Raw genomic sequence first — 11,066 nt, 5'->3', positions numbered from 1 at the left:
GGGGGGGGGCCCTCAGGATCCTGTGCAAATTCATTAGGTCCAGTCCTCTGCAGTAGAACCTGGTAAAACAGACCATGTGCAGTGGGGTAGAGCGATGACTGTGCTTCCCAAAGCCCCTGGAGGGGGCTTCCAGCTCCAGGTGCAGTTGTCGGGTCAGAGGCTGACGTGGGGCAAAGAGGTCACGTGCCTCCCTCCAATCCCAGTGCACGTTCACTTCTGGGAAGGGTGTGAAGACCAGCGATGCCGCTACTCCTTCTTCAGCAGGAGCTGAGTCCCTCGCTCACATACACGTGCGCACCCCAGTGCCACCTAATACTTCAAACGCCACCAACACTTCAAAACCCAGGGCTACTTCACTTATTCACTCATTCATTCATTATTCAACAAATACGTGTTGCTCTCCTGTCAGGCGCTGGGGAGATGGTGGAAGTTGACACCCCACACAGTCCCTGAGCTCATGGAGCATGCAGTTTAGGAGACAGACATTAACCAAAGAGTCTCACAAATAAGTCTAATGTCACCACAGTGACACGTACAGAGGAGATGGGCATGGTGCCGTGCGAGCCTCTAAGGGGGTGGCAGGCCTGGACAGGAAGATCACGGAGGGCTTTCCTGAGGAGGTGATATTTGAGCCAAGATCTGAAGAGTGAATAGATGTTAGCTGGGCAAAGAGAGGAAAGACAGGCATATCTGAGGTGCTGGGGTCTGGGGGGTGCTGAATACAAAGACTAAACAGAAACCAGTGTGAGGGACGCCTGGGTGGCTCTGTTGGTTAAGCATCTGGCTCTTGATTTTAGCTTAGGTCATGATCTCAGGGTCGTGAGATTGAGCCTTGAGTCAGGCTCCCTGCTCAGTGAGGAGTCTGCTTGAGATTCTCTCTCTTCCTCTCCCTCTGCCCCTCTCCCTACTCACACACACTCTCTCTCTCTCTCTCTCTCTCTAAATAAATTTAAATAAAGAAAAAAAGAAAGCCAGTGTGGCTGAGAATGAGGGCAAGTAAGGATGAGACCATCCCAGAGAAACGAGGCCATTCCCGGGCTTTGTCCCTTGTCCTAAGAGCAATTGGAAGCCACTAAATGTTGTAAATGAGGGGAAAGTGATTGAGCTAGCATGGGCAATGATCCCACTGGTTGTCGGGTAGAATATAAACTGTTGAGGGGATGGAGTGGAGTCAGGTAAACTCACAGTAGCCCAGGGAAAAGAAAGACCAGGCCAGCTGGAAGAGGTGAGGGTGATGGAGATGGATGAAGGAGGTGGAGTCGGAGAGATTGGGGAGGTAAAAACGATAGGGCTTGGGGACTTGCTCTATGTTTCCACCATCCGGTTCCTACAAGGGGTCAGCCGTCCATTTGTGGTTGGAGGTCCCCGGACTGCCTGGATGGCTGGCCATCCTCACAGAACGTCTCGCATGCCTCAGGATGGCTCCCTCTTGTCCTCATGTTGACATGAGTATTGCCAGAGAACACCCCAAAGGAGTCGATGGGCAGGGGTTTCCAGCCAGCTCCGTCCACCTTTTCCTGGAGAGCAGCCCATCTTTTCTGTGGCAGTTTTTCCATTGTTTCTACTACGGCCTCCAGGGAGGTTCCTGAGGTGTGATTAGAGAACGCTGGATGCTTCCTCTTCTGTTCCTTCGGCTTTCCCCTGGGTGACCTCCATATTCAGCCCTGGGGAGCAGGAAGGATAGGGTTAGCAGTTGCCTGGCTAAAGTGTGGATCAGAGGATGTGGGTATGAATGTCAGCGGTCACTGCTGGTCTGTGTGACCCGGGCCAGCCACTGGCCCTCTCTGTTTCCCCTTGGGATGAATCCCAAATCCTTTTACCACGTCACCAGCTTCACTTCTTGTCCCTCTCCCCACGGGTCTCTCCATTCCAGTGGTCCTGAGTCCCTGCATGGGCTTTCTCTAGGTCCCGGAGCACGCCAAGCCCTCCTCCTCCAGCTTAGACTTTCCCAGGCTGTCCCCTCCACACCTCCACCTCTTCCTGCACCAGCTGCCACTCCTCCTGCAGGGGTAGCTCACCCATGGAATTCAGATTCCCCCCACGATGTGCCGCACGACACTCTGTCAGAAGCCTCGGAGAGCTGTAACCGCTGATCTAACATCTGTCTTCCTTGCCCGAGTCTCGGCTCCATGAGGGCTCAGCGCCACGCTCCGCTGATTTCTGTTGACCAGCTGATGGACTCCGTGCTCTGTAACATCTTTCCCAGCTCCAAACAATACTGTAACACTGCTTTGCACCGTCACTCAATTGTAGGGATGGGGAAACTCAAGGCCAGAGCAATTTTTTTTAAGATTTTTTTTTTTTTTAATTTGAGAGAGAGAGCACGAGCAGGAGGGAGGAGCAGAGGGAGAGAGAGAAGCAGACTCCCCGCTGAGCAGGGAGCCCAATGCGGGGCTCAATCCTAGGATCCCAAGATCATGACCTGAGCCAAAGGCAGATGCTTAACCGACTGAACCACCCAGGCGCCCCAACGCCAGAGCAATTATAACCACTTGTGCAAGTGATCACAGATCACAGGCAAAGCCACAGCTGAAATCTTGACCTCCCAAAGCCCACAGCACTGACCGGCTCTGCCCTTGGACAACTGACACCCTGCCAACACCACCACAAAGGCCATCTCCCAGTGGGTTGACATTGATCGGTGATCAGTCAGGCAACAGGTGTATTTGGCAGACCTTGTACTTGACAGCTGGGGTGAGAATAACCACCGCGGGGGTGGAGAGGGAGAGACCCCTCACTCCTTCCCTGCCTCTGCCCCCACCACCTTGGAGCAGGGAGCCGCCGACTGTTTGGCACCATTTTGGAGAGCAAAGTGTGCATCCTGGTGGACACGTCGGGATCCGTGGGCCCCCACCTGCAGCAGGTGAAGACGGAGCTGGTGCTGCTGATTTGGGAGCAGCTGAGGAAGCGCTGTGACAGGTGAGAGGCAGGGGCATGAGTGGGTGTGGGGCAGGACGATGAAAGGGGCGGTTTGTGGGGCCTCCCTCTTCACCGTTCACGAGGCCTGGAGGCATAGCTTAACTGAGCAGTAAGGAGCACTGCACCCTTTACAGAAGTATAACAGCCTTTAGAAATCCAGCTCGGGCCCCGGGACGATCGCAGGCAGAGCAAAGGAACCACCAGGTGGCCTTCAATTGTGGATTTCAGCTGAACTTGATTTTTTAAGAGAGTTGGGGTTCAGGGTTGTTTGTTTTCTCTACCCACAAAGGTGGACGCTAGGAGACAGCAGGAGACTCTCCTAGGCTGGGACTCATTCTTGCCTTCTCATTAATAAGAGTAAACATTTATCGAGCACGTTCCACTTGCCAAGCACTTTACAGGCATGATTTTGTTCAATCCTCACAGCGCCCCCATGAAGTATTGCCATTATTATCCCCATTTTTCAGAAAAGATTAGGACTTAGGTTGAGTAATTTGCCAGAGATCACGTACCCTCTAAGTGGCCGAGGTGGGATGTTAATCTATTTCAGTCTCCATCTGGAATCTTAGGTGTGTACCTTCTCCTTCTCCCCGAGGGGCCCCGGGGCTCGCTGTGGGGGCTTGACGCTGATAGGCACGAACAGTCCTCACGGGGGTTACTTCAACCAGCCATGTTCTAGCCACTCCCTTTCACCTCCTCTCTGCCCCCCACCTCTTCTCCCCACTCCCCAGCTTCAACCTGCTCAGCTTTGCGGAGGACCTGCACCTGTGGCGGGACACTCTGGTGGAGACCACTGATGCGGCATGCCACGAGGCCATGCAGTGGGTGACCCACCTGCACGCTCAGGGGAGCACCTCCATCCTGCACGCGTTACTGGCAAGTTCTACTACTGAACCCAACCCCATCAGCCAAACAGAAATACCCTCACCCCCTATACGGATACTGCACGAGCCTTTCAAATTACAAAGGGCACTTTCAGATTTAATAAGTGTTACCTTTCTCATCTTCCCAACAACCCAGCAAGAAAGGGATTCTTGTTCTCACATCATAGACGAAGACACAGTGGCTCAGAGAGGTTAAGTGACTCGCAGGGGTTAACCAGCCCGGAAGTGGGCTGTGCTCTTTCTCCTAAACCCTGGCAGCCTGCTTGGTCTGTGGTAGGCTGAAGCAGGGGTGGGGCTCTCACCCTTAACAGACAAGTCAGTGGGATCCAATCAGACGCATTTTCCCTGGGAACAGCAGGCAGTTGGTTTTGACCCTTCCCGGTTAGCGCCTATCCCCGACCCCGAGCCAGACGACCTGCCCCTGCTCTTTCAGAAAGCCCTCAGTTTTCACAACGTGGAAGGATTGTACCTCCTGACCGACGGGAAGCCAGATACGAGCTGCAGCCTTATTCTGAGTGAAGTCCAAAGACTCACGGAGAAGAGAGATGTGAAAATGCACACCATTTCCCTGAACGGCTCAGGCAGGTGGGCAAGAAGGAGCCGGTCCGAGCTCTGCTCCTCTCCCTTGGCTGCCTGTGTGAGGCCCAGGCCCTGAGCAACTCGCCCAGTCCAGGGTCTCCCCTTAGACCTTGATCACTCCCGGACCCCCTGACCCATAAATGAGAAATGAGAAGGGCCCGGGCAGGTGTTATGCCAGAGTGAAAGCCCCCTCTCCACCTCCAAGAACCCGCTCTCCCGACTCTTCTCCAGCCTGGAAACGGGTGTGCACGGATTCCTGTGAGCACGCACCGTATTCTCCCTCCTGATGTTCCTCAGGAGCCCACTGGTGACTGTTGAGGGGAAAGAGCTCAAAGTAGCATTGTTATGGTTATTTTTACAAACCATCACCGTAGAGGAACATGTGTTAGACCAGAGAGATTCTGCTCCTTCAGAAAAAGACTTTCATGTTATTGGCAAAACTGTGATGAGTTGGGGGCGTATTTGAGCTGTCTAAACCATGAGCTCCATACAGGTCACACCCATGTCCCTGCCAGGCCTAACACATAGGAGCAGGCACCGGCTGGATTAAGGACCGTGTGCTGACCGTGTGTTTTCACGCTCAGTGGTGACATGAAAGCAGCCAATCCGCTTCTTGCCACCACTGGGCCTGTGATGCCAACATGGTCTCAAGGGCCCAGAGCCTCCAGGCCCAAGGCCAACTGCCCGGCAGACTTGAGCTCCCCACGGGCTAGGGGTGCAGGGAGCTTGCCTGGCCAGTCAGCGGGCCTGGCCCCAGCACCTCTGTTCTCCCAACTAGGGCAGCAGCTGACTTCCTGAGAAACCTGGCCGCCCTCACAGGGGGCCGCTACCACTGCCCCGTTGACGAGGACACTCTCCTCAAAATCCATGGCCTGCTGACCAAGGGCTTCGTGGATGAAAGGGTAGGTTTGCGGAGTGACGGAGTGAAGTCTGTTCAAATGTCTCCATGTGATGTCCACAGAGGTGGGGTTTTTTTCCTCCTCTAACTGGAAAGATCTCTGCTTCTCCTGTGAGACTAGAAAGCATTGGCTAGAAGGGGTTTGGTTTCCCTGCTGCTCTTCCTCTAGGCTGGCTCTCCTCAGGGTGGGAAAGAAGCAGAGTGTGGAGGTGTCGTTTAATAATAGAAGAGTTCAGAGGCGCCTGAGTGGCTCAGTCCATTGGGCTGATTCTTGATTACGGCTCAGGTCATGATCTCAGGGTCGTCAGATCAAGCCCTAAATCGGGCTCTGTGCTGTGCATGGAGTGTGCTTAATATTCTCTCTCTCTCCATCTCCTTCCCCCTCTACCCCTCCCTCCCTCACACACACGTGTTCTCTCTCTCTCTCTCTCTCCCTAAAATAAATAAATCAAATTAAATCTTTAAAAAATAATAGAACAGTTCACATTCATCGAGCACTTATTTTGTGCAGGCGCATTGCTCTATATAGACTATCCTTCCAAGCCTCTTGACCATTACTATACCCACTAAACAGATGAATAAATAGGCTCAGTAAGGGATAGGAATACACCTAACGACATAGCAAATGGTAAAGCCGGAGCCCAGACACCCACGCCGTTAACCTCTTTGCTTTGAGTCGCGCCTATTTCCATCTCCTGTGTTCAGTTCATTGAAACACAGATCAAATGACCTAAGAAGTAAATCCCGTAAAGTCACAGCTTCCATCCTGCATGCGAGATAAGAGGAGAATACCAACCACCCTCTTGTGGTCTGACGGAAAAGTTATGCACATGTGTATGCCTTTTAGGAACGCGGTGCTGTCAATTATAACACTTTCAAGGCAACAAATGATCAAGTAAGACAAACAACCAGATTTCCAGATTTCTTTTTGGAGGTTAAAGTACATATCACAGGACATGGCATAATTTTTGAAGTCAAATGCTTTGCATAACTCATTCTCTTGCTGATCGTGAGAATTTGTGTTTTTAACGCCAGCCTCTGGAATTCCACTGGTTGAAATAGGAAAAAAGCATGTCTGTGAAGCTTGGTTTTACTAGAAGCAATAGGGAAAGGGCAGAACAGATTTCTCCGAGTAACAGTGAAATAAGGAACATGTACCACTTCTGTTCTGCTGGGAAGACAGGGGCCGACTTCAGTGAAGTTCAGTGACCATCTCAGTTTGCCACAGCCTGCCCACTCCTGACACAGACTCTCAGACACCTTATCTCAAAGTGTCCCATTTGCAGAATGACTGCCTTGGCAGGTGGTGAGCTCTTTGTCCCTGCAGGTATGCAAACCAAGGCCCACAGATTTCCTACCTGGGTGGGAGGCCGCATTTGACGAACTCTAACATTTTTCTGCTGAGATTTTGGATTTTCAGTTGCATGCAGTCATTTAACAGATCTAACTTCGCCTTCCTTCCCCCCTTTCCAAGGATCCCGTGTTGCCACTGTTTGAAGGAGATGATTTAAGGAAATTGGCCCAGGAGATCACCAAGGCCAGAAGCTTCCTCTGGAAGGCCCAGTCCTTCAGGTACGCCCTTCAAGCAGCCCCTCCCACCTGCCTCGTGGCTCCAGCCCACCCAGACCCCGGGCCTCCTCAAGACAGGGTCTACCCTAGTCATGGCAGCCTTCCTCCGAGAACTCCTGCCCTGCTTCTCCCCACCAGGCCCAGAAATCTGGGCATCAAGGGGACCATCTTACTTCACCTCCCATCCACTAGGTCCCGGCTCCAGAAGAAAAACAACACAGAACCAAATGTTACTCCTTTTTAGACAAGCATTCTCAGGTAAGAGGAAGAGATAGACCCTCCATCTTGTAAGTACCCACCAAGGGCCAGACGGCATGCTCTGTTCCATGGACAGTAGTCCCTATGGGGAGGGACCAGAAATGATGCCTTTAAACGGAAAGACCACCCTACAAATAATCACTCACTGAGCACACATTGGCCCTGGGAAAGCTGTAACCCAGAGTTCATCCCCAGGAAACATGATCCCAGGTGCCAGGGCTCCCTGGAAGCTGAGGGAGGGAAGGCTCTGCCATCCTGGGTCCACCCTAACGTTCCCGCCCTGTCCCCCAACACACCCTACACTCCAGCCACAGAATTGTCACTCACTGGGAAGCTCTGCACCAAGCCCTGCCCGGAACGCCCTTCTTAGCACCCTCTGCCTGGTGACTCCTGCTGATCCGAATGGCCTCAGCTCCACTGTGAAGATGTCCCTGAGGCCCATCAAGAGCTGGGAGCCTCCAGCCTTCCTTCCATTGCATCCTGACCAAACATCCCTTTTCACAGCAGTGACATGTAGCACTTATTATGCCCAGCACTCCGTGTCATGCTTCCTTGCTTCCCTGCCAACTCTTCTGGACTGTGAGCTCCCCCAGGACGAGGCTGGTGTCCTCACCATCTCTAGGTCCCCAGAAGCTGCCACGGGGCAGATGTAGTAAACTGTCATCATCCGGCTCAGTTGTGGGAGCCCAGCTCTAGAAACCAGCCAGAGGATGTCATTTCTACCCTGGTCCCCTCACTCTGTGCTTCCCACCACCCTGCTCCACGGGGGTGATGCAGACTCACCATCAGCCCATCTTGGGAGAAGAAACAAGTAGGCCTTACCACCTGTTCCCCTCCCTGTTCAACCAAACTGAATTAAAGTCTGCTCTGGAGCTGAGTCCAGAGAGAGCACTCTGCTCAAGCAGTGAAAGTCAGGCTGGGTCCACTGGGCTCAGCCCTACTCTGTGCATATGAAATGAGTATGTCATGTATTATGTGGTCTGGGGATCACTTTCTGAGACAAAAAGTTGCTTATATTTAATTAAATAGGACCAAAATGACTTTTAAGCTGAAGTGATGATTGGTTCATCTGTATGTGTGTCTAAGTTGTTGGTGATATAAAACTTTATTAGAAGATTCATATGCAGGGGCACCTGGGTGGCTCAGTTGGTTAAGCATCTGCCTTTGGCTCAGGTCGTGATCCCAGAGTCCTGGGATTGAGCCCCACGTCGGGCTCCCTGCTCAGCAGGGAATCTCCTTCTCCCTCTTCTCCCCGCTTGTGCTCTCTCTCCTATCTCTCTCAAATAAATAAATAAAATCTTTTTTAAAAAAAGATAAAAAAAGATTCATATGCAGAAAATATGAAGAACTCCAAAAGTTCTTCATGTAGAAATAGGATAAATGTCTTTATAAGAAATAGATAATAAGATAATAAGAAAAAGATAAATATCCTAATTCTTTTAAATGGACAGAACACTCAAACAGGTACGAATGGAGAATAGGTCTATGAAAAGGTGCTCAACAGCTTTACAGTGACATGCAGATTAAAACCACAATGGTATACCACTGCACACCCACCAGAATGGCACAAAGTAAAAAGACTAACAATATCAAGATACGGAGCAACTAGAACTCTCATGCATTGCCGGGTGGAGTGGGGGCAGTGTAAATTGGTTCGACCACTTGGTAAAACTGTGTGATAATTTTTGCTGAAGGAAAACGTACGCCTACTCTATGACTCAGCAATTCCACTCCTAGAGAAACCAGTGCATGTATTCCATAAAACACATATACGAGAATGTTTATAGCAGCTTCATTCATAAGAGCCAAAAATTGGAAACAACCTAGATGTCCACCAATGGTAGAATGGACAAAGACATTGTGATACATTTGTACGATCTGATACATTTGTGAGACATTGGTACAGTGTACGTTTCTACACATCAGTTTTAAAAAGGAGCTACAACTACATTCAACAAGATGCCTCACTCTTACGAACAATGTCCTGCAAAAGAAGAGTACATAGTGTGTAATTCCATTTATATCACGTTCAAAACTCTCGTTGGCAATAGAAGTCAGAATAGTGGTTACCCTGTGGTAAAGGGCATACTGAAGACATCTGGGGTGCTGGAAATGTTCTAGATCTTCATCTAGGAAGTAAAAATTCATCAATTGTTTAAAAAAAAAAACCCAAACAAACCACAGTTCACTGAAGCTTGACAAGCCCTGGCTTTGGCCAGGCTCCACGCTGGGCCCAGGGAGGCAGCAGTGACCACAGCCCCTGCCCCCGTGCATCTCGGTCTGGTCACTGGCTCGGGTAGCTGCCCTTCCGCGTCACCTCTACGGACATAGAGAAAATGACCTCTGGTGTTTGTATTGCTTTGCTGGTGTTGTCGTAACAACTACCATATAACAACATACCACAAAATAAGCGGCTGAAACAACAGGAACGGATTGTCTCCAGCTGAAGAGGCTGGAAGCCCGAGATCAAGGTCCCGCCAGGGCCCGGTTCCCTCTGAAGGCACTCGGGAGCCTCTGTGACAGGCCCCTCTCCTGGTTCCTTGTAGTTCCTTGGCTTGTGGCAGCCTAACTCCAATCTTCACATGATGCTCTCCCTGCGTGCACATCTGGGTCCAAATTTCCCACTTTCATAAGGAGGCTGGTCGTACTGGATTAGGCCCTGCTCCCTATTACCTTATCTTTCATGACCACAAGATCTGCAATGACTCTATTTCCAAGGTCACACTCTGAGGTACTGGAGGTGAGGATGTCAACATGCGAATTGAGGGGATGGGGGTGGTGGGAGGGGGGCAGGTACACAATTCAACTTGTAACTATGGACAACAACAGCCAGCTGGGCCTGGGGATATGAGTCCCCAGGCCCAGCTGGTGGGAGAGGAGAGGCTGGTCTTTGGGAACGGAGTGATGGACATGGCCTGGACATGGTTTGGGAAACAGCGAAGCACAGGACCTCGGTTTGAATCCCAACCTCTTATACAATGATAACAGTTGCCGTGGGCTGAGCACTGACTGGCCAGGCACCATACCCGGCATATAACAATGTCCCACTGTAAAGCACGTGACTTTTCCAATTTTCGGATGAGGACACGGAGTCTGGTAGCTGCCCAGAAACACAGAGCAAGAAAGTGGCAAAGCCAAGATTCACAGCCAGGGCTGACCCCCATGGCCTTTTCCCACCACACTCCGAGCCTCTTTCCATCTCTCTGATCCTGTTTCCCCACCTCTAAAATTGGGCCAAAACAGAGTTGTGATGATTCGGCAAGATACCTTACCACCCGGCACACAGCATGCATTGGCCAAGACTTTCTTTTCTCTTCCCCACACGGGTGCAGCCTTTCCAGTGGCCTCTTCAGGCGGAAGTGACCAGGCCTCTGGGTTCAGGGCTCAGAGCTCCTATAGGAGCAGCGCCAGCTGCCAGGCTCATGCCTGCCACCTGCAGAGGGCTTCTCCAGGGATGCTGTGATCCAGCGGTGCCCCAGCGCAAAGCCCCCATTAAACGTGAAATGACCGCATCAGAGGACGGATGAACCCAGAGATGGGTGGGAGAATACGAGAAAGGAAGACAGATTGGTGAACGGGAGGAAAGAAAGATACATGGAATGACTGGATGGATGGAAGGCTGGGTGGATAGGTGGAAAGACAGAATGAGGGATGGATGGATAGATGAATGGACACACACACAAAAATTGCGTGCGAAAATGGACGAATAGGCAAAAAGGTGAATAGAAGAATAGTGGGGTGATGAATAGGTGGCCGAGGAAGAGAGGAGGGCAGGCTGCAGGCTGCCCGGAGAGGAACGTGCAGGGGTGGAGGGGGGAACAGACGGGTGGGGAAGGGGGTGAAGAAACATTGTTTCTTGTTCTAGGACCACTGTGCGGCAGGATAGGCCTGGCGCGCAGGCGCTTTGCGTCCTTTCCCCACCCGGAGCTAGGCCCATTGCACCCCCTGCCTGTTCGACC

At 51.5% G+C, this 11,066-nt stretch overlaps 1 protein-coding gene across 1 annotated transcript in view; it reads left to right on the top strand.

Annotated features, from left to right (window-relative positions):
* VWA3A (von Willebrand factor A domain containing 3A) overlaps positions 1–8,147 on the top strand; it is a 53,309-nt gene extending 45,162 nt beyond the window's left edge. The window contains exons 28-34 of the mRNA XM_040636562.1: positions 2,775–2,919; positions 3,651–3,795; positions 4,237–4,388; positions 5,161–5,284; positions 6,755–6,852; positions 7,042–7,107; positions 7,416–8,147. Of these exons, the coding sequence (XP_040492496.1) occupies positions 2,775–2,919; positions 3,651–3,795; positions 4,237–4,388; positions 5,161–5,284; positions 6,755–6,852; positions 7,042–7,093 (716 nt within the window). The 3' untranslated portion in view covers positions 7,094–7,107; positions 7,416–8,147. The remainder of the gene's footprint in view (positions 1–2,774; positions 2,920–3,650; positions 3,796–4,236; positions 4,389–5,160; positions 5,285–6,754; positions 6,853–7,041; positions 7,108–7,415) is intronic.
* Positions 8,148–11,066: the final 2,919 nt, after the last annotated feature.

The sequence above is a fragment of the Ursus maritimus genome, unplaced genomic scaffold (assembly GCF_017311325.1).
Source record: "Ursus maritimus isolate PB19 unplaced genomic scaffold, ASM1731132v1 scaffold_2, whole genome shotgun sequence".
Classification (NCBI taxonomy): domain Eukaryota; kingdom Metazoa; phylum Chordata; class Mammalia; order Carnivora; family Ursidae; genus Ursus; species Ursus maritimus.
Note: the sequence above shows the minus strand (reverse complement) of the source record. Positions and strands in the feature narration are given on the sequence as shown.